The 23,425-nt window shown below is 38.9% G+C and overlaps 1 protein-coding gene across 11 annotated transcripts in view; it reads right to left on the bottom strand.

Moving 5' to 3' along the window:
• Positions 1 to 23,425, bottom strand: part of CLIP1 (CAP-Gly domain containing linker protein 1) — a 73,041-nt gene that overhangs the window by 25,965 nt on the left and 23,651 nt on the right. For 5 of the 11 annotated variants that reach the window (XM_063351560.1, XM_063351559.1, XM_063351561.1 and 2 more), the window contains exons 4-15: positions 19,533 to 19,657; positions 18,228 to 18,444; positions 14,840 to 15,037; positions 14,362 to 14,465; positions 12,137 to 12,197; positions 10,974 to 11,006; positions 6,712 to 6,816; positions 4,260 to 5,204; positions 2,808 to 2,924; positions 1,759 to 1,816; positions 1,436 to 1,519; positions 252 to 408 (exon numbers count right to left, since the gene is read on the bottom strand). In XM_063351560.1, coding sequence (XP_063207630.1) covers positions 252 to 408; positions 1,436 to 1,519; positions 1,759 to 1,816; positions 2,808 to 2,924; positions 4,260 to 5,204; positions 6,712 to 6,816; positions 10,974 to 11,006; positions 12,137 to 12,197; positions 14,362 to 14,465; positions 14,840 to 15,037; positions 18,228 to 18,444; positions 19,533 to 19,657 — 2,204 coding nt within the window. The remainder of the gene's footprint in view (positions 1 to 251; positions 409 to 1,435; positions 1,520 to 1,758; positions 1,817 to 2,807; positions 2,925 to 4,259; positions 5,205 to 6,711; positions 6,817 to 10,973; positions 11,007 to 12,136; positions 12,198 to 14,361; positions 14,466 to 14,839; positions 15,038 to 18,227; positions 18,445 to 19,532; positions 19,658 to 23,425) is intronic. The other 6 variants (XM_063351564.1, XM_063351570.1, XM_063351569.1 and 3 more) reach the window with 4 other exon arrangements.

The raw sequence follows: 23,425 nt of genomic DNA, 5'->3' as shown, positions 1-23,425 counted from the left end.
AAGGTCACTTACTCTGGGCAATAAGCAGCATGTTACATAAGAATTTCAGAGTTATAAATGTTATTTGCTCTTCAGATCATTCCAAGGAGACTGTTTTGATTAGTTTAGTTTGACAGATTAAGCTTACTTGTCATATCAATGTGACACTCGGGAGCATCTTGTTCAGATATTTACAAAAAGATAAAATGAGAAGTGCTGGGAGTGCTGGAGTAAAGAATTAATGTGAAAATGTTCTGACAATGCTGGAATACCTTTCTTTTAACCGGAGCTCATCATTCATTTTCATAAGCTGAGCAGAGCTGTCTCCTGAAGACTTCATGATCTCTGCAATATCATTTTCAAGTTTGGCTTTAGCTTCAATAAGTTGCTGTTCTCTCTCTTCTCGCTCCTTCAGTTTCTTCTCCATCACTGAGCAAGACAAAGGTCAGCAGTTTAGTAAATTTAAGAGAAAGGGTACACACAGACTAGCTAGAAGATAGTAAAGGGCTACAAGCAGAGAAATATTGCTACTGCAGAGCTTACAAATTACCCCTTTAACATTAAAAATTACAATTGTTTGACTTTTGAACTGGTAGCTGTAGCAGAAGGTTAAGAACTCTTCAGAAATAGTAAAAAAGCAACTGAGATTAAGATTCCCTTAAGTTCAGGCTCTGAGAAGCTGATATGAGTTCTACCCCTACCGGAGGGTAATCAAGCAATATAATGCGAGAGTTATACGCATCTTACAGGCGAGACAACTCACCAGCTATTTAGTAGAGCAGCGGAAGACAAACAATGTAAGCGACATAAAGCTACAGTGAAGAAATGACCCAGTGCAGGGCAGGCACTGCCACCAAGGGCAAGCGCAGCCCTTACGATGACTTCTGCAGTCCCAACAGTGCCTTGAAAGGCTTGGGTACAAGGGTACCTGGCGAGTCTTAATTTCTTTCTGTGTTGGTTTTAAATAGAGATGCACAACTAGAAATATTCAGCAAGACTCCCTCCTGTGAGATAGGAAGAAGCGGACAACCAGAGTAATGTACAGTTTTCTTGACGTCCTTAAAAAGAAAACACTACTTAGGGGCAAAGCTTCTGTGAACCAACTACCTTATTACACTTGTAATGCTTCAGTCTGGTCCCCAAGCCTTTGTCTGGGATGTGACCATTACCACAGCATGATTTTGTTGCAATGTCAAGCAAGAATTTAACTATTGATTTGGAATACACTCAACCAGGAAATCTACTGCCTCACCACACGATTTCCTTAACATCGTGGTCACCTTGCTGCGTCACTACACACAGTGCCACAAAAGCCATTTTCTGCCTAGAGAAAAGGCTTTCTTTTGAAGCCATACGCATTTGTGAAAGCACTATGATGCGGCGAGCTGAGCAGGAGGAATACGAAAGCATACAGCTGATGCATTTTTCAAAACGTTCCATTTTATTACTTCCTTACCAGTCAAACTAGACTTCAGCTGTTCCAGTTCTGAAGACATGAGTGCAAACTGCTCTTCTTTTTGGTTTAGTTTTTTAACTGTTTCTATGCAAGTAAAATTTTGAAAACAAAGTTAGTAACTACTTAGATGCAGATAATTCCACCTACTTGCAAGGTACGTTACTCTTAAGAAGACAGGCTGCAAGTAATCCTGTCCTTTCCATAGCTGCCAAAACTGCTGTACCACCAGGTGTAAATTTGAAAGCACAAGGATAAAACCCCTTTATTTTACATTTATTTTCTGCAGCTTTTTAGCTCTTTGTTTAATTTAGCAGCAGACATACCTTGCATAGATTGTTGAACTTTTTCTGCTTCATCAGCTGCACTAGTAAACTTTTCTTTCTGAAAAATGGATAAAAACCTAAGGTAAGGTTTGGTAATAGCAGTAGAATTCAACCACTGAATTTATACTAGGTATTTTTCAAGTACGAAATAGGAGTCTTCACTCCTATCATAAATAGAGCTGAAGTTTTTGAATTACAGTTTAGCATACATATATTCAACAACATAAAGCAAGATTGTCCCTTGCCTTGGTTGCGAGCAAGTCCCTAAAAATCATCCCAAGTCACTTCTCCACCAGCCAGCACAGCAACAGAACTGCGGCCACGGGCCCAGTGCAGGAGATGTGGCTCTGGGTCTCAAAGCAAGAAGCTGTCCGTGCTGCTCACAGGCTGCACAGTGGACCTCTGCAGCCCTGCCATCAATCTCATACCACTGTTTTCCAGCTTTATCAGCAGGAAGAGATGCTGGACTGTGAAGAAAAGGGAGGATATCGAGGAAGATAAGAAGCAAGACGCTTCCACCAGTTTCAAATATTTGCTATGGCCACGGAAAGATTTTACGACAGGGACGGTAAAACCTAGAAGTGTGTCTTTTTGCTACTAAGTCAGGTGTAGTTTCTTAGAAAAATCCAACCCAACTACAGAATACTTGCAAATTTAATTAAAATTGCAAAACGAGAAGCCAGATGAAAAATGTCTTCAGGAACCATTTGTAAGACACACGTATAGCAAGCATGAATTTGCCACGTGTTCCCCTTAATGAGTAGTCTAAATTTAAACTACATGCTGCTTCTGATTTGGTTTAATACTTTATCTGAAATCCATAAACTGGTGAGTTCTACTTAGACAAAACACCTGATAACACAGAACTCAGGTGAAACGCTCTTTTCATTCTGGGACAGATCCTACTGGTCGTGAGCCCTTGTCTTCTTTTCATGAGTGAAATAGCTTTGAAAGACTTTGCTCAGAGTTGACCCACAGATTTTAATTACACTCTCACCATGACAACCAAAATCCAAAGGATAAAGTCAAAATTTTTGGGTATTACTCACCAAAACTTGAAGTTCCTTTTCCAAAGAATCTTTAACTTGATTTACTGCACTCAAGTTTTTCTCAAGGTCAAGAAGCTTTTGCTCTTTGCCCTGCAGTTCTTTGGCCAGATTACTAGCCTAACAAAGATGATGAAATGGAGTAAAATAAAATTACAAACATGAATGAAAGAATAGGAAAATTAAAAGCTGAATCTGAAAGAAATAACTATAATATTAAAATCACTGTAAGATGAAAAAAAAAAAAGAAAAACCAACTCAAGAAAAAAAAATGTGATCTGTTAACTGAGTGAAGCTGATTTCCACTGATGACTACATACATCACAGTACTAATTGCATCTTGGAATATATTTGAAATCATTAAAATTTACTTCTCTTGGAAGTAATGGTGAAAACATTTTTTAATGGCAGACATTTTTTAGTACATTCAAAATTTCAAAACAAAGTTACAGCACCAGTTGAATTAGTCCTTTGGTTCTTTATTGTTTTAATTTTTTTTAACTGATCAATTTAGCATTTACGCTTCAACTGTCTCTTCAGACCAGTTCACGTTTGGGGATGTAATTTTTCAGAAGGCTCTGTCCCACAGCCAGGGGTAATGCAGAAACCCAGTGTGACACTAGAGTCAAAGGTCTGTAGAAATCTAGTATCTTGGCACCATCTGTGAAGGGTTTACGAAAGCTACTTCCAGTCACCTTCCCGCTGCTCTTACAATTAGAGCTCTAGCTTGTCTAGCTTGTCGCCCACATATTTGGGGTGCGGGCGAACCCCTGAAATGAAATTGTATCTTAGGACTTTTAATCCTAGCGGCAGTGGTGGAACAACTTTCAAGTACCGAATGCCATGCTATCAACTTTAAAGAGACATTTCGTCCAAAACCAAGAAAAATCTTGGTAAGTACCACCACATTGCAGTCTGTGCTTCAAAAATGCTGTGAAACGGTGCCTAACAACATCACTACCTTTCTCGTAAAGAAAAGTTCCACCAGGATCTCTTTTGCTTTCTTTTGTTTTTAATAGCCTCTTCCATCACCTTGTCTGATAGTGAAGGTACAGAGGAAACGTTTCCCCATTGAGCCCCAAGTCATTTTATCTGAATACTTCTATCACCAAAGGTTAAAAACATAAGGTGTGTGGATTCTTCTCCCAAATAAGCCAATAAACTAACTTTTCCATAACACGAAGCTTTCAGCAGAGGCATGCTGAGGCCTGCAGCAAGAACGCCTAGAAAGAATTTTTTTCTTTTGCTTAGTGGTACAGACCGAGCACTAGAAACCTGTTGAGACATGACCCAGTTAACACTTTCTCTAAACCTCCTCAGACGGTACTAAGATACACATTCAGTAAAACTAGTTGTTTTTTTCTGTGATGTATTTGCTATAGCAGATTAGAACAGTACAAATGTGAAATAAAAGCAAAGAAAAAAAAAAAAAAAAGGATGGATGTCGATACAAACCTTGCTACTTCCATCAACCTTTTCAGCCTCTAAATTCTGAATTTGTTTCTCAGCTGCCTCAAGCTGCTTGCTAAGTTTCTGGATTTCCAATTTACCTTCAGAATTGGCTTTCTGAAGTGCAGCAAGGTCCAAAAGCTTTTCTTCAGCAGCTTTGATCTGTGGTGTAAGACTATCAATAACTTTGGTTTGTTCATTGTACTTGGCTTGCAGTACCTCTAGCTCCTTTACCTTTATTTCAGCTTCCTGTAATTTGTTTAAAGTGTCTTCCATTTCTACTAGATGCTGATCTTCCACACTTTCCAGTTTGGTCTTCAGGCTTTCCAGGTTTTGCTCTTTCTCCTCTGTGACTGCCAACAGTTTTGCTTTCAGTGATTCGATCTCTTTTAAATAATGAGATTTTTCATTTTCCTGCTTCAGTTTTAAAGTTGACATTTCGTTTTCATAGTCTAATTTAATCTTCTCAATCTGAGTCTTTAACTCTGCAAATTCTGCTGTCTGAGCCCCTACGCCTTTGCTGAAAGAAACTTTTAGTTCTTCCATTGCTTGCTGATGGGAGGCGATTGCAGATTCCAGCTTCGATTTCCACAGCTCTATTACATCTGAATTCTCCTTGTTGGCGTGATCAAGCTTAGTTTTCAAGGACTCATTTTCTTTTGCCATTCTCTCATTTGAAGCTGAAAGTGATTTGATCTCTTTCTGCAATGCTTCTTCACTAACACCAAACTTCTCTTTCAGCGAATTCATCTCATTCTGATGTTCTTTGCTAACTGCTGCCATTCTTTCTTGCAAAGAACTTATTTCTTGTAACAACGAAAGAGAAGTGTCCACATCATCAATGTGTTTACTAGACTCTAATCTCCCTCGAAGCTCAGCTACTTCCTTCACCCGCAACGCTAGATCTCTTTCTAGTTCCATGATGCGAGATTTTTCTGATACCGTGGCCACCTATGATTAATAGCATTTTAAGAAAAGAAGAAACAATTACAAAAGATACGTTTAATACAAAGACACTTAGGCCTCACTGAAAAGACACCACCGAGTGTCGCAAACTAACATCGTCAGTGTATTCTTACCAGCGTTTTGGATTAGAATACCTTTGACTTTCTTTGCCAACTCCTATTTCTATCGAAATTCTAAAGAAACCTTAAGCAAAAATGCTGCTTTGACATAGAAGGCTGCGAAACAAGAGCAGCTGTTGTTTCACTTAGGTATAAATGGTTGCTTTAAAGGTATAAATGGTTGCTTTAAAAAAGGAAAAATATCCACAACTTCGTATTACATTCTCTCTAAAGGTGGAATTTAGTTAAATTCATTTTTCTGAAGTTACCTAGAAATAACATCTTGCTAAACAACTTACAAACTATGGTAATGTATATTATCAATGTTTAACAAAATGTTTCTCAGAACCATTTTAAAGCCAACTGGAAAAGAACAGAGAACGCTGAGGTCTTTATTTGTTGAAATAACTGCTTCTAAATTATCTCATGCCAGCTATGACCGTCAGAGAAAAATACAAACACATTTTTAGCCTACAAATCCTTTGAAACTCCTTCTATGTTCACTCATTTGTTGTCTCTGAAAAAGTATCCTCACATTGTCTGAGCTTTTCACTGGCTGTAGAAGCAGCTTGTGGTATGGAAAAGCATCCATAGCTACCGCAATTATGTCTAATTAGGAAGTTACACTTCAACCTCCTTATTATACCAACATCCTGAAAAAGACATTACTTACCTGCAATTGCTCTTTAAAAGTATTTATTATGGAGTACATTCTTGGTTTTATAATATTCACCCTACCTCAACTTCCAGAGAAGCTGCACATGTGAGCATGAATATATATTTACCTCTCCTTAAGAACTGACATCTGCTGAACCTGGGACAACGTATGTCCAGTAATATTTTAACAGGTGACAGTATTACTAATGCTACTGGGATAACCATTAAAAGATTGTCATGGGTGGTAAAAAAAAGAACTACAAAGCCACTGCTAACCATGATTTACCAAAGCAAGTAGTACAACAACTATTTAAGACCCGAGAAACCAAGCCCCAAATACTAAGTTTGTGCTAAAAGCACAGTCGATCTTACTTTTTTTGGATTTAATGAACTTTGCTACTTCTAAAACGAACCACTGAACATTCCTTTATGTCAATTCACAGCCCCATTTACTGCTTTTGACTTGGATTCGAGTATCAATTTTGCAGTTTTAAGACATCTTACCTGAATTCTTCTGAAGAAACGAGTATACATATACAGGCATACACACACACACACAACACTGAAGCTCAAAATTAATGCTTATTTTTAAAGTGTTCCAGCTATATCTATAGCAGGTACTGATCATGGCAGGAGCAAGGACCTGTTTCAGCATGTGTTATACCCAGCAGACTGTGTCATCAGAAATCTTCCACAACACAAATCAGTCTTGTTATTTAAATAGTGAAAACCATTACCCTAGTGTCTTCTAACTCCCTCTGGAGTTTGTCAGCTTTGGTCTTTTCAAAGAGCAGGCTCTGTTCAAGCTCCTTAATGCGGGCATGCTCCAGTTTGGTCTGCGTCTGTTAGTAAAAAGGGAAAGGAAGAGAACACAACGGTGCCACCATCACATGCCAGCACAAGAGGAGGGAGCCACATGCAGGCCGTGCTGCCAGAATCTTCTACCAATGATGAGCAGAGAAGATGCAGTGGATAAAATGAACAGGGAAATGCTATGGATGAGAAAGATGGACTGAAAGTGTAAATGGACTGACGTGTAAAAAACATAAAAAAAAAAGTAAAAAAAAAATCACAAACGAAGAAATATGAACAAAAAAGTTTCATGCAGCCAAGTAGAAGTTATTTATCAGTACATGAAGTTTTCAGCACAAATTAGAATAGTTATGTAAAAAATACACATGTGTATATATACCTATACCTGTTCTAATAGGATGATAGGTCCCTTTCCTCGTCATCCCACTAACTTTTCTCTTTAATGTATTGGGCTTATTTTATAAATTATTTAGTTATTAACCAGGGGACAAAAATTCACAACTGAAGCTCATGTGACAAATCAAAACTTTTAAGCTTTTTTTTAATATTAGCTGTATCCCAAGTCTCAGCCGTAAAAATCCTTTTGGCCAAGACCTGGGAACATTAAGGCTCATTCGTCACTATGGCATGAATTATTTGACTAGAAATAGAAGAGAATGGTTGTCTATAACTGCAGAATCCTCCTAGTTTTCCCCCCGCCTCTTCCTCTTTCAGGAAGGAAGGAAGCAATAAGTAAGATTCTCCAAAACCAGGTTGAAAAGCGAACCAGTCTGTTTGCTCTACAGTTACTGAAATCTAAATATATCAAACAAGATGTGTAAGTAAGGGGGGAAAAAAAAAAAAGTAAGATCTTTGTAATTCTAATAGGGTCCTAAAGAGAAGCAAGAAGGAGATGAAACCAAGTGAGAAGGTACCTCCTGCCTTTTGCTTACAAAGAGGTAGAATTTTTAGCAAGAACACAGAATATTGGATATTCTGGCTTGATACTCCAATACTCCCAGAGGCCCACAAGAAAGCTTGAAGTCTGAAAGATGCAGGTAAAGTCCAGCAGGTAGTTCAAATCTGACCTGCACTTCTGAAACAGGGCGGGGGGATGTAGAAAACAGAAATATGAAAAAAGGTAAGAACCAGGTGCTATGCTTATTTCTGAAGTGCCGAGATTTGAGTACTGGGTCAACCTTGACAGGTCGCTGATGGTCTACATTTACTGAACAATCCAAATTAAAAGGATTACAAAAGTCTCTTGATGCTTCACAGTGTCTTTTCCAAAAAGAGCAGCTTTTCAGGGCTTGCCCACATTGAGAGTAAGGTGGATGTCCAGAGGAAGCCTGGATGAAGTTGAAGATGTGTTTATTAACCGAAGAAGTTGCATCCACCAGTCCTGATGAAAGTTTCCCGCACCACTCAACTGCCGCAGTTAATTTACCGTGGAACCAAGTAACACAGTAACCCCCAAACCCTATGAACTACTATTAACTGAAGAGAGTCCTGCAACCTCAACAGCTCCCGAACGCCGGACTGAAAGAATCCAAAGAGGCAGGACGACGCGTGAATAATCGCAAAGCCACAGCGCAGCCGTGTGTGCACAGCTGGCAGGACACTGCTGCTTCTCTGATCTTTGTAATACGATATTTAAGAGTCCCTACAGAACCGTGTTATTTATAGAGTGACAAGCTGATTAGTACTGCCTGCGAACCAGCCGCAGCAGTTCCAGATCTTACGTAGCCTCTGCAGAGCAAGTGGGATGGGATGAGCCTCTCGTTTTGCTTCAGGCCTGTTCTCCTCCAAACACAGGATTCTTTCTGACAGCATCAAGTTATCTTCTTTCCCAAAGGCACGCAGACATCTGGCGGTTTAATTTTTTAAACGTTTTTTTCAGCTGAAAACAGTTGGCTGTTTTACTGTGTCGTTACCAGGTCCAAAATACTAAAACCCACAAACATTAAAAGTTGCTTCTTAGATTTGTCTCGGTTTTGAAATTCCATAGCAGATTTGTTTCCCTATCAGTGGAAGATCTTCAGGGTATATGGGTAAAAAAAACCCCACAAGAACATGGATTACTGCTTTTGACTCCCACAGCAGCCTTTGAAAATGGAACTAAGTATTCCAAGGGAACTAACAATATTTTCTAAGTGGCTATAATTAAGTCCCCTCTCTGATATGGGTTAGTTTTAGTTCTGATCCACAACAAAATTTTAAGTCCAAAAAGTATTCTATTTTTTAAAATTGAATATGCATACCACTTCCTTGCTCCAATTCACCAAAGGGATCTATTAAAAAACAAGAAACCCCAAACCTGGTAGATGCAGAATTCTCCTTGCATCACTTTGCAAAACAGGCGCTCTCAAGTTTTTCTATGCTACATAAAACCCAAAACACTTTGATCCTTAATTTCAGCGACATTGCTTTACTACTGCAAAGATCAGCTATACCATCACCAATTACTGTTTTTTATTTTAATCACATGTCTTATATATTACAAAGGGAAATAAATTAAAATCCTAGCAAAATGAAAGATCAAAACCCCCAGAACTCCAGAGATCTTTGCCAGACACCTTTTTCCCCATTTAGGGGTTGAGGGATTAATCTTTAAACAAGTCTGATTTCCAAGGGACAGGCTCCAGTTTCCCTGAGGTAAAAATCACTGTAAATTTTTGAATCATGCAAATTTCTCTCCTGATCATCTAGAGAGAAATGTCTTTTTTGAGGAAACCCAGAGTGCAGTTAACTGAGAAAAGCAGACTACTATTAAAAGGAAGAAAAGAATTTGATTGTAAACCATAACTTGTATGGAAAACAGAAAAAAAACCCAAAACAAAAACCAAAAAAACCACAACAAAGAAAGCATCTTCACAGTCTCCAAAGCTTCACAGTTAGATTAAGAGTGAAAGGGAAATGGGACAAGCCTTACTCTGACGTGAACTTCAAAGAATTCCACTCGAATAAACTTCAGAGACCAGTCACCAGCTATTTTCAGCATTTGTGTGTTCTAGCTACCCTTCCACTTCAAAATAAACCTTACTGTTAAGTTCTCCATCTATAGGACAAAATGTAAAATTGTGCTGAAGCCATAAATGCTGATAATGAGTTCCAGGATAGGGGCAAGACGACCTTCAGTCCCTTCGTGCTGGGGTAACAATCACGGAACACGGACTGAGATTATGAAGCATTAGCCTAGAAACTAAGTGAACCCCCACTTCTCTCCGTTAGAGAGTGAAGATGTCCATTTTAATGGAAAAATTAGAATAGGGAAATTGGGAGTAAAGATAGGATTAAACAAGGAGTGCACAAAACAAGAGAAAGGAAGGGCACATGCAGATTTACTTCTAACACACCGTGAGCCTGATTGGAAGAATAGAGGAGACCCAGATCGCTGAAGTAGCTTCGCAAAAGGAACACCTAAGAATGCACAGCAGGAAACCAGTTTTAGTCTTGAGAACTTCCTATCTCGGCCGGGGATGCAGCAGAGGAGGCAGCCTGGGATAAATTTTCCTGAGCCCAATCACAGTGAGGGCTTTTAAATTCCACTATTCTGAGCTATGGACACAAGAGGGCTGCTTAAATGTCTCGTTTAAGGCAATTTCTGTTATCCGGTAACATATATTTTTCCTACATAGTACAAAGAGAAGCTACGTGAAGATACAGTAAAACCAGACAGCTTTGCACACTAATTCTTCAGATGTTTTTAATCATCTCTCCCCTTAGCATTTCATGCCAAAAAAAACAAATAAGGGGAGGTGGGGAACACACCGATTTTTTTTCCTCAGAAAAATTTATCGGCAAATTACATACTGCATCTATCGAACAGCAGTAGGAGCTCATAGGAAAGCAAGCAGGATTTTGTCGAGAAAGCAACTAAAATCATAGACTTACATGAAAGACATTTCAAGATCCTGGACAGTCATTTTCTACAAGCTCCCATACTCTTCAATTAGTTGCAAAGTTTTTGATCCTAAAGAATTCTAATGACACATTCGCCCTCTCTCCAGTTAATGGGGATTACAACGTTTAGTCATTACACACATTCTTTTCAATAAATGTTGTAATTGCTCTGAAAGCAACATGCACACAAGTACTAGAGTCAATGTTTCAATAACAGATTATGCAGTTAGTGAATAAGTATAAGCATTTTCTGCACACAATCTGTTAACATGGGATGTCTCTGCACATTTAAGTGCCCTCTTACATTTTCTGGGTCTTCCGAAATCTGCCTCTTTCGCTATCAGTAAAATTAAAAAACAAACAAACAAAAATATTTCACCTGCAGACTTAGCACTAGCATTCCAACACAAACAACAGGATACATTTAATTATCTTGAATTCACTTTAAACTCTTGAAGTTACACAGCTCGACAAACCAGAGTCTTTAAGATGGTTTGCCATGACTATTGACTGATTTAACAAAAAAAATAAAAAATTAAAATTTTCTATGGACTAAACAATAAGAGGAGTATTCTATGAAGAGTATAGATAGGTATCTTAAAATGAATGGAAGACTAAAATAAAAGAAATGTTATATGAAATGAATAATTTTCATAAGGCTAGCACTTTAATCATAAATCGTTCACAGGAACACAAGTTAATTAAGTTTGTACTTCATGTTGTGCAAGAAGTTCTAGTATTTTTCTGATTAGACAACAGAGTAGAACAACTAAAAAGCATGTTGCTTTTTAATTAGAAATTTGGGATAAAAATTGTCAGCGTTCAGATATCTGACAGTAATTCTTCATTACTGTTTTCTATTCTGATTGTGTAATAACATACTGTGTTTTAGCCCAATGTTATAGTTATACAAACAGTAAAAAGAGAAATTGCACACATTAATTGCTGTTTAGATTTTGTGCGCAGTTACTCTCAGGATAACATTCTTTGTCAATCAATCTTCCCTTAGGAAGGCACAAGGATTACTCAAAAAATTGATGGAAGACAAACGGGGCTAGTTTTCAACATTAATTTTCAAAGGCATAAATATCAACTTGCAATTTCATAACTTTGTTGGTGGTTACTTTTAAGCAATTTCAGAAACATCAGTAAGATATAATACAAAATAATGTAAAATATGAAAAGGTAGAGTTTTCTATGAATCAATTGAATTACTCTAAACAACTACAGCCATTCCCCAGTACAACCCTTGCTTGAATTAAGGCTGCTGTCATTTCAGGACAGTTCGCTTACTCAAGGACTGCACAACTGGGAATCACTTTCACGTGCTTTGCATATGCTTGGACCAGTATTACATCTATTAATCGTTCCTGCCTTTCTCTTCTAGAGAACAGAACACTTAATCTGGACTGATGGCACTTCTGTGTCCCACTATATATCCTGTTTACAAAGCTGGAGATATTTTACCTCTAGGTCTCCTTTGGTAATGGACTCTTCTTCCACACGGAACTGAAGGTCTTCAACTTTCCTGTGGGGACAATTCATTAAAATTCAGATAACACTGAAAGAAAATGCTTTCAAGCTCACTTTTCAGTGGAGATCAGAACTATGGTGACATCATTCTGATTGTACCAGCAAACTGCCAGAAACAACAAGGAGAAATCTCTCACAGGAAGCATCAGAGAGAAGGAAAGACGGCGTCTTTTAAAACACAACCACTGAGAGAGTAAAGGATCAGTCTTCCTGCAGCTCTATAAAGTATTTTGTTGCTTTTTCTGACAAGTTAAAAAGAAAACCTTTAAGTCATCTTTGTCCTCTCATTCTTACACCCTTCTGCAGATCCTCAAAAGAGGCGACCTAAATGAATGGTTTGACCTCACACTCTATATATTCTACCTTTCACAGGCAGAAAGTGAAAACATGTCCAAGATACCCATGGGCCTTCTAGAAGTGCGCTGGTCAACTTGCATCTAAACTCTAGCACAGACAAACATACATTAGCTGTCAAGATGAACTGCAAGATGCACAACGGGAGCACACGCAAGAACAGTGACTTGCCTTGCCCGTATAGGAGTCTTTGAACAAGAAGGCAGAGGTGAGAAGCTAATATCTGACTTAAAATAAAATTTGTAAAAAGTTATTTCTTTCCTCCTCTGACTCTTATACAGCCCAATGAACAAGGGGCCAGCTCTCCTCCTTTTCCCCTTGATCCTTTCAACACTGTAAGATGTTGCAAAGGACAAGACAAGCACGTCTTCTTTCCTTTGAATTACACACGTTGCTGGTGCCGGCAGCGTGGCTGACAGATGTAGAAATCATTGCATCAAAGGGAGCTACAAGTGATGGATGTCTAAAATAACAGGACAATAAGAACTTATTACTGGGTCTCACCAATGTGCTTTGGGAAACAGAGGATTATTTGACTTCAAATCACTGCTGAGACTGACTTGAATACAGATTACAGAGAACTTTCAAAGTAAATAAGCCTAGAGTGGTTAGGAGGAAGGAAAAATATTACACTGCTGGAGCCGTGCAATGTTTTCCCGGCTGCAGGACGTCACTTGGGTGAACGGGCAGCAGGCACGGAGCGGCACTGCCGCGCTGCCTGGCAACACGCTGAAGGTGAGCTCAAGGCCATGGAGGACTGCGGTAAAACAGACCCCCCACTGACCTGGCATTCAGCAAAAGTAGGTCCACAGCCAGGCTACCCGAGGTGCTGCAAAGCTGCCTTTTTTTTTTTTTTTTTAATTTAAAATCCCACAACATTATTTCATAGAGAATATACAAATAATTCCAGACCTAACACTACTGCTTGGTTTGAAAATTCAGTTACAGTAGGTCCCATAAAAAGGCAGCATGAAAACTGTAAAGGAATTGCCCAGGGTTTACCATTGCGTTTTCTCATCTCTGATTTCTAGTTTTAGGGAGGCCTTTCAGAGGGGCTGACATCTGACTGATTTCAGGGGGGCATACAAGCCCACAGGGCAGACTCCCAATGGGTTTCTAAATAGACTCTTCGCTTTTCAAAAGCATTCCAAACCCACCAAAACAATCTATCAGGTTATTTCCTCACCTAACCTTGTCCCAACAATTTCTTGGATTATTTCCTTTCCTAACCTCACTTTACCTATTCGGTAATCTCCGTTCCTTTCCTCAAATGATTGCAAAAGGCATTAGAAAAAGCATTAAAATGAATGGCTTTGATTATTTTCCAGTAAGAGTCAGACCCTACCTAGAAGCACGTGACTAGTAATAATAAATTATTCACAAGAGAACTAAACTGTAAATTCCGAATCCAGCACTGTCAGGAAATGACAGTATCAAAGTTTTCCTTTTGAAGTGGAAGAGTGTTTCAAGAAGATCAGGCATGATCCATTAATTTCATATGAGCAGGAATAAAATCCTTCATAACAGAAAGCAATAATAAAAGGAATGAGATGCACGAAGTCCAGCTATAAACAATAGTTACAGCTTCTAAACAAATCCACATTCTTTGGCTTTCCCTGCCCAAATTTAAGAGAGTTTCTTTTTTTAGTTTTAATTTTAAGAAACTGCTTATGATTTTATACAACAATTACCCATATCTGCATTATTTGAAATTTGTTTCATATTTCAAAGTCATCACGGTATTTGCTTTTAATGCAAAGTTTGTTTTTGACACAGTTATATGAATAAAGACAGTCTTGGGTTACCTTTTCTCTTCCTCAAGCTGATTGAGCAGCTCCACTTTCTCCCTGTCTGCAGCCTCCACCATAGCTCGCAGCTGGTCCATTTTTGCTTCCATCTCCAGTACATGCTAATTTGCAGGAAGAATAAGAACAAAATCTTGGAAATTTTTTCCCAGTTATGTATCGATACCTCAGTAATCACAATTTGGTGAAGCGATGGCTCAAGGCACCGGAATGTTATCATATTCAAATACAAATATAATAAAAGACAACCACTGCTTATTGAGATGTGTAGAGAAGTTCAACCAAAATTAGTTAAATGAAATAAACTCGCTATCTCATCAAGCCAAAGTTCGCACAAGGGAGATCTCACAGGTACGGATACTTTAGTTTTAAAACACCATGTCTTACTCCCAGACCTTTCCAATAAGAAAACACAGTTTTGGAAATTAAGTCAATTGTCTTAAAGTCTCTATTTTAAGAACGGCAACACCACTCTTACCCGATCATGTCCATCGCGAACAAGTGCTAATTCCTGCTCTATTTCCCCTACGTGACTGGTTGCTTTTGCAACTTCTGCCCTCTCCAGGTCTCTTTCCGCCAGGAGCTGTTCAATGTGTTGCTGCTTCTCCTTCAGTGCCTCCTGCAGGGCGGTGGTACCGGAAATTTTTCTTGCATACCGGGAGGATGTTTCTGTTAACTTCACAAAGTAAATACGTTAAAAATCATGCTGCATCAAGTGAAAACCAGGGATCTCTCCAGACTCTACAAACATTGGGTTAGTAAAGCAAATGCCTTCTGTAACCTACTGTACCCTCTCCTTTTACATTTAAATTATTTTTTAGAATTTAACAATAGCAATACATGTGTAGTGAGACTGCTTGGTAGCAATCAGCAGGTAGTGTGTCGGAGACACAAGGGCTGAAGTGAACACAAAAGGCTGGCCTCAATCGCAGGTGTGCTTAGGAGACTCTCACAAAGGATACCTCATTGTGTTTCTAAGTATCTTTTGCATTAAAAAAAAAGACAGACATCCTTTTCGCAAGTTAAAAATATTGTGCCTCTAGTTACCAGGTCACCATCTTGGGTCACCAAGTATAACACTTCCAAATGCTCTATCAAAAGCTTTCGGAACTCCAGCTAGCATTTTGCACCTCTGCTATGGGAATAAAACATACAGGATCAAAAGCATTTACCTTGACTTAAAAAGCCAGCCTTACGGCTAAAACCTTGTGAAGAACAATTGGTATCCAGTTAAAACCTATGTTTATATAATTTGGAATTCAATTACTTCTGAAAAAAAAATCTGAAAGATTAAATTTAAGAGTACAGATAAAAATGATTCAATCTGGAGAACTATAGCTAAAATGAACCTTAGGGTTTTCCTTTACTTTGCAGGATTCTCTGCACTAAATGGAACCTGTGTCCGTGAAAATTCAGCGTGGCCCTGTCTTCTACTTCCTCAAGAGCTAGAAGGGAAAGTAAATAAACTGAAATTATGTAGTAAAAGTGAACAAGAGTTGTGAAAACAGCAAAAACTGAACCAAAAAAAAAAATCTGATTCAGCTTATAAAAATAGACTTTATTTTTGACAGCTCAAAAATTTGTCCAAGTATTAAATGGGAATTAATCGTAGTTCAAGCCTTACTTGAATGGAAACCCAATAAACAAAGGCTTGCTCTTCTGCTGTGTTAACCTTCAGCTCTGTCTAATACTATTGCCCAAGAATAGGAGCATGCTCCTTCCACGATCCTTTCAGAGATCGAAATGTTGAAGAATAGTTGCCATATACAGCCTGGAATGCCGACATTGGACAACAACCCCAGCAGAAAGCATAGCACGGACGTATTCTCCTGTCGTCACAAAACCAAACTTCCCCTTCTGTTCCCATGATTGCTACACAAAGTCTCTAACTCGTCTACACACAGCCCCGAATGATACATCTACGATCCACTGCAAGTGCTCTCTCAAGTGACTCAAAAGGCACGAGGTGGAATAAACCACCTCTCACTTTGACGCTTAGATTTGTTTCTGATCCTCTCAGTTTCTTGAAGGTATCTCATTCCAGAATGTATTGCTTTTTAACAATTCTAGCTCTTTGAATCAAATGACTTAATTCCTGATTCCAACCGAAATCCAAAACATTTCAGAGAAACATCAGCTTCCTTCAGACTTGGCCATACATACAAATTGCATCAGGCAGCCCTCTTAAATTCTTAGATCCCCTACTCTGACAGTTGCTTTTCTTACACAGGAAGAAGAAAACAGCAACAGCCCTGAATAATTGAGAAGACTGCATAGGAGCCCTGCAACTTCCAGATAAGTTATAATTTTCCTAGAAACTGGAGGAAGGAGTCTGCTGTGTCAAAACCGATTTCAGGAAATCCTGTTTCTTCAGCAGCTTAACTTTTAAAGAAGAAGTGTCAGAATTATTTTGACAGTCCTTTTACCTTGGATGATAACCAAATGCTCATGCTGCCTAAGAAAAAGAGTTGGAAGAAAGCTGGAATTTTAATTCCAGAAACAATGGATTACAGACGGTTTATATTTTATGGCCCAAAACAGGCAGAAGCCCTGGGGCACAACACAGAGGCATAATACGCGAATATACTGTAGACATTACAATGTGTAACTGTACTCTCTTGCTGCTTAGAGTATCACAGCATACCAAGCAAAAGGCAGAGGTCCATATTGACGCTCCACCATCAGCTCACCAGGTCTGCCCTGAGCCATGTTAATGCCCGGGTTTCAAACTAGGGGGCACTCGGCAGCCAGAAGTGCAACTTCCAGAACGGATTAAGTAATAAAGTCCTGCTGTCTGTGCCAAATAAAAAAATAAATAAATAAAAAAAAATCCCTTACGCTTTCTGTGATAAGGTATTAACCCTGCTGCCCTGACCAACTGTTGACCTCTGCTCACTCGTAATCTGCTTCGGTTTTGACGGAGGACAGCAAGTCACCTCCTTGTCCTGCACCTGCTGGTCAGTGGGACAGTGTGCCAGCGAACCAGTTCCAGCTCACGCGGGAGTGATCTCTTTCTAATTAGATGTATTTATGCACTTTGGTTTAAAAAAAGGGAAAAAAAATATCTAGGGTGACTGTGGAAAAACCCAATTATTTCCACGCTTTTAATTGCCTTAAGAGAGACTTCTCAAAATTCAGCTTTCCCAGAAGATTTCCATTTTACTGCTGCAACCCAAGATTAGGACATTTACGTAACAGAGTAACTTTAAAAGAATCCATAGTAAGTGTATTAGGTGGAATTAGTACTGTGTTAGAATTCACCTGAGCCACTGCACTTTGCAACATTTAGCCTTTATGAATTCATAGGATTAAAACCAAATTTCAAAGAAAAGAAAGAGGCTTCTTGTCAGCAAAGACTTGACAATCGCTACGTCTGTGTTTCTCAGCTGATTCATCTCCTTAACAGTAAAAGAAAACCTTTTACATTTTAGACAATTTGAAGCTTCCCGCTTAATAAAACAAGTTTGAGCTATGGAAGCTTTAGTGCATACCAGATCCTCAAACACAAACCCCGTATGACAGAGGTAGTGCTAGGAAAATGAACAACTAAATGGCGATTCCAATCAGAGAACACTGACGCCTTTCCAGTTTGTTGGCATCACAAGCCCCTTTCTTGATCGCAAAAACTCAGTTAGCCTGAATTAACTCTGTAAGCTTAAATATTCAAATATTCAGCTACTCTTCAGGGCTAGCTAAGATTTCCTTCCTTCATGCATGCTTTGAATGAAAAAGAGAGCACAATTAAATGTATGTTGTGCTCTCCCCAAGGTCTGTTCTAGTCTCAATTTATGCAAGTAGACCACGGGCAAGTGCCACGTGGATTCCTGCTTGGGAACGTAAAGCATGCAATAGAAAAAGAAGCTTACTAGTCCTGTACGGCTTGGCTTGCTGCTTACTGAAGAGGCCACAGAACTGAGAGAGCTGAGGGAAGATGCGCTTGGACTCCGTTTCAGGGCTGTGGGAGTCGCAACCACTTTTCGCACGGTCGTCTTTGCCTTCGCTGGTGTGGTCGACGGGAATCCAATCTTCGTAACTTTGTGGACTGGAGCGAACAAACCGTATTTTGGCTGACACTGAAAATACCTTTAAAAAAGCAAAACAGACAGATGAGAGTACTAAATTAAGTATGGTCTTTTGAGATACATGGTCTGGCTTCACAAAGAATTCTAGATCAATAGTCTAGAAGTATTAAAGGACATGGTAACAGCTGGTGACAATTTAATCTACATTAGATTGTATTTTTTTTTAAACTCTGTAGTTGGAAAGGGGACTTTGAGAGGCTGAAACAGCATGATTATATCAGGCTGCAGATATTCAGAGTAAACTCTTGAGCTAGAGCTGTTTCCTAAAAATTCCATTCAGATTCAAAATTTAACATGCACAGCTTTCCTCTTCAGTGCATTCCTCTGAGCTACCAACAACAAATGTGATGGCAGAGTTAAAAATAAAAATCAGGCTTTAATTAAATCAAGTAGTTTTACATTTTATTACATATACACTACAGATGTTCTGTATAATCAAATACGCGTACATATCTTTGGTTATATATATATAAAAAAGCAACTTAAAATTTGAAACTGTTATCACCTACGTGAAGGTGGCACAATCCTTGTAAAACCTCTTTGTAATGAGTTAAAGGGCTGTTCCTTATACCAAATGAGAAAGAAAGTTAAACTGTGATGTGAATTAATGCTTTCTATGTGTGAATTACTGGAGGAAGCAGCTATACTGTTCCAAATCTTTACAATAAGGCAATTATTGGTACAGGAGTTTACACGTCCTGTGATGCAGGAAACCCTTAAGTTCAGCTATTAGATACCCAGAGATATTCTCTTAACCGAGCATTCACTCCAAGCTGAGAAACCAAACAGGCTTTCAAAACGCAGGAAATTGTGTTTTCCATTACCAGTCTATGAATAAAACTCACATGGGAGTAGGAAAGATCAACCAATCCCACGAATGTGGGGTTGGTGCAGACTTTCAGAGATGTGTAGGCGTCATAAAATTCAAATCAGCATCTACCAATCCCCCCCCGCCACCACAGACAGTCAGGTTTACAGCCTAACTACTTCCCTTGATATAAAGTTTCATGTAAGATAGTGAAAAACCAAAACAGAATATAGAGATGCAAAATCTTTAAGGCGGCGGCTGCTATCTGACAACAGCCTAACCTTGTTCCAGCAACAGCTCCATCGTTCTTTCCCAGGGGTTCATCCAGTTCTACTCCACACCATTCTCCTTTAGCAAAGTCAGTTTCCCCCAAGAAACGCACAACTCCGGCTTTTGTTCCACCAACCTGTAGCAATAAGACACGCAAAACTGCATTTAATACAGTTCCAAATTAAAACACTAAATAGAGCGTAAAAAGCTTTCCATATAATCATGTTCACAAAGCACATTAATGATGTGACCAGTTCTTATTTCAAGCTGCATATTCTTTTACCTGTAAGTTTGTTTTAATATGCTGAACAGATGTCCATAGCCAAATTGTTTACAGAAGTAGTAAAAAAAAAAAAAAAAAAAAAAAAAAAAAGAAAATCACTTTCCTAGTATTTAGTTGTATCCAGTTTGGTATTCAGGAAGTTTCTCATGACTGAAGGCCACTATAAGGTTAAAAATACATTTAACAAGACTCAGTACAAGCAGCGTACTGAATGCAACAGATTCATACCACAGTTTCACAGACGTTTTTATCAGCAAATAAGGATTTCTAAGAACTGCTTATTTCGTATTCTAATTCTGTGAGGAAAAGTAAAAGAAATGAAACAAGAAAAAAAAAAAGTCTCTCATATTTTCTCTAAGGAATAGTTCGGATAAACTACATAGTGCAGCCCTCTTGCATTTCAAAGAACTGATATAAAGCATAATGCATAACTGCAAAATTGTAGATGCAAACAGCTATTTGAATTCTTGTGAAGGAGGGAATAATTTTCTTCACCTTTTCTTCACTTTTTTTCTTAAAAAAAAACAACCCAAAAAACCCCCAACACTCCTCAATGGAATATTAGAGATCAGTTGTTTTCAAACTTAAAATATTAAATCTTTACAGCCGTTCCAATTACTTACAATGTCTGCAAGACACAGCTTTTTGCAGTGCCCAGGAAATTAAGTGAAGAAGGAAAAGGTGTTCAGCGCGGCTGGCACTTGCCAAGAAGGGCCACAAGCCAGAACTGCAGGATTCTTGCAGGTCAGAATGACAATATGTCGTGCCCTACTTGTGTGAAAATCTGTTCAGCCTGAATGTAGCATTGTGAAAACAAGGAAATGTTAATGAAAAGCTCTTCCAAGAAATTCACTGAATTCAACATGGACATTTTGAGGGCCTTAGGTTTTTTTCCACTTGTGTTTTCCAGCACACATTATACAAGGATGAATATTTTGTAGCCTCGGCAGAGATGTAACCTGCTAACACAGAGACTGTAATTCTCCTTTTTATATACTAGGAAGTATATTAGGATTTCCTATAATTTTTTAATTAGACTTTTATTTCTTAGGGGGAACTTCCCAGGATAACTAGAGAACAAGAAGCTTTTTGTGCCATAATGCTGCATGATCAGAGTACACTGAATAATTCATATTAATACATTTGGGAAGCGTTCACACAAGAGGTTAACTGTGAGGAATCCAGGAATGTAGGACATTATCTTGCATGAAAGCACTAAGTGTCCAGGAAGTACTAAGTCAGTGCAGGGTAGCTGCCCCACACATTTGCGCTCCAGCTTCTGGCTCATCAGCTTCCCAGGGCTGACAGCTCTGATAGCAACGCAAGGCTTCAGCTGATGAGCAAAAAAAAAAAAAAAATTTAATAAAAAATAATAAAACCCCTAATCCACCACAATCCAGGTAAGAATAATTAACCCTTTTTGATATCACCAAGATGACAAAAGGCAACAGGCATCTTTCATCCATATTTAAGGTGGCAGACCCCTTTTCCCTCATCAGAGCCAATCTTGAAACATTATTTAAACTTCAAATTACCTTTACATCTTGCTTTAAGTGGCATTGTATCAAATTATTATTCTTCATGGAATAAAAATACACGAAGTTTACAGTTACCATGACTCAGCCTAATATAGTAACTAGTAGAACGTTTGGTATTTGGTGTTCTTGGCAGAGAACAGGCAAACTTCCCCTCTCAAAAAACAAGCACGAGTACGGTCTTAGAAAAAAAGAATTGTAACCGGCCAAAAGAGTCACAAGGAATCCAGATCTCCTCTGTGGCACAGTGGCGAAGAGGGAATATATGTCATTTGTTAAACGTATTTCCTGGGAAAAACTATCCCTTAAGTTGACACGTTATTCACCCTCACACATAACCTACGTTTTCAAGAAGTTAAATATCATACACATAAGTACAAACATTAAAACATCTAACTGAGCATTGCGAGAGAAAACCATGCACTTGTCTGGGCTATCAGTCCATACTCAGTCTCCCAGGTTGTCCTTCTCCTTATTCCTTTCCCAGCAAGCTCGGATCTTTGGGAGATTTTGTTTTGCTTTGTTTTTTTTGCCTTGTTTTGTTTTTTTCTTTAAAGAGAAATTTGGAAGACAACTTTAAGTTAAAAGACTGGTTAGTTCTGTGCATGCTGTTTCCCTACTCAATTTTGTAGCGCTGACTGCCTGAATAAACAGAGTTAAATCAAAAGAGGCTGTAAAAAACCCATTAAAGAAATTAGACAGGAAAGCTAGAACAATAGCCTAGATAAGGAGCATCCCTTCGAAGACAATAGTGAGGTTTGTGGTTGCACAGAGGGATTCCTCAGCTCCTCTGACAGAACTGCTTCGCCAGGCCAAGGAATTTTATTGCAGTTTTGTCGAGTGGTGAGGGGGTTTGGTTTTTAATAAACAACATATGTCAACTACCAAAACACACAGACACAGGCAGGAAAAGTCCTTTTCACGGAAAGGTAAATGGGATATGCAAGGTAAGAGCTATCTGAAGCACGGCAGTGGAAAAGGATAACTAGATGGGAAGACTCCCGGAGGCAGGAAGAACTGTTGCAATCTGTTCCCTCCAGCTCAAACTGTAAATAAACCTCTAGGTAAGTAACGCTAGCTCCAGCATAATACACATTAAACTTGGGTGCAGAACAGACATTCCTTTTTGTTTCATACCTTGGCCCGTGCTCGTTTTCCACGTTTATTTTGAAAAAATTGCATCCAAATCACAAGCCAGTAGATGAACACAGGATCCAGCACAAAAGCTTTGGCAGTGGCCAGTGCCATTGGACCCGCTACAGCCATCACCGGGGCTGTCCACGGGGACCGCAACCCGGCGGGAGAGAGCAAACGGAGGAATTCATATCCCGAGAACATATGGGGATGCACAACATGACATCCCCAGGAGAACCAGCAATGTGACTAGTCTTGTAACCATGGCACCAGGGTTATTTTAAAACAAGATGCAAGGAAGAATGCCAAGGAATTTTTGTTGGGTTCCCCCCCCCCCCAAACCTCGTCAAGCTTCTTTAAATAACCGGCTACTATGTTTCTGCTTTTTGCAAGTATTGAAATGTGTGTCCTCACCAATAGTAGGAATCAGAGCACACCGTGGCAGAAAACCGCTCGTAGCATCGACCAAAGTCTATATACGCAGTTTTGCTCAGTTTCAAGCAAAAGCCTTCTAAGTCTTCAGCTTTGACGACAGGGTCAGCGTTGCTCTATAAAGCCTGAATCTACTGAAGACTTACAGTCATTGACATCTGCCTCCAACAATATATTTATCTCCAGCTGCATTTAAGTACTCTGCACGTGACAACACCCCTACCTTGAAAGCGTTTAAGAAAAGAATCACTTATTCCCCTGGTAGTACGACGTGGGGTGGGACTGTACAGCACGGTATGGTAAAGGCTTTGCTATGCATAGAAGTTGCTGTACGTATACAGACTTACGCTTAGTGCTCTCAAGGGGAGAAAAAGATTAAGACGTGATTACAGTAAACTGTATATGCCAATATGAAAAAATAATTGTACTTACAGGATTATAGCATAGAATTACAGAAAAATTAAAAAATATTACAATTATAGCAAAAAATGTAAAAATAATAAATAAATAACCTGCCCCA

The sequence above is a fragment of the Chroicocephalus ridibundus genome, chromosome 13, assembly GCF_963924245.1.
Source record: "Chroicocephalus ridibundus chromosome 13, bChrRid1.1, whole genome shotgun sequence".
NCBI lineage: Eukaryota > Metazoa > Chordata > Aves > Charadriiformes > Laridae > Chroicocephalus > Chroicocephalus ridibundus.
This window is presented reverse-complemented; position numbering and strand designations above follow the sequence as displayed.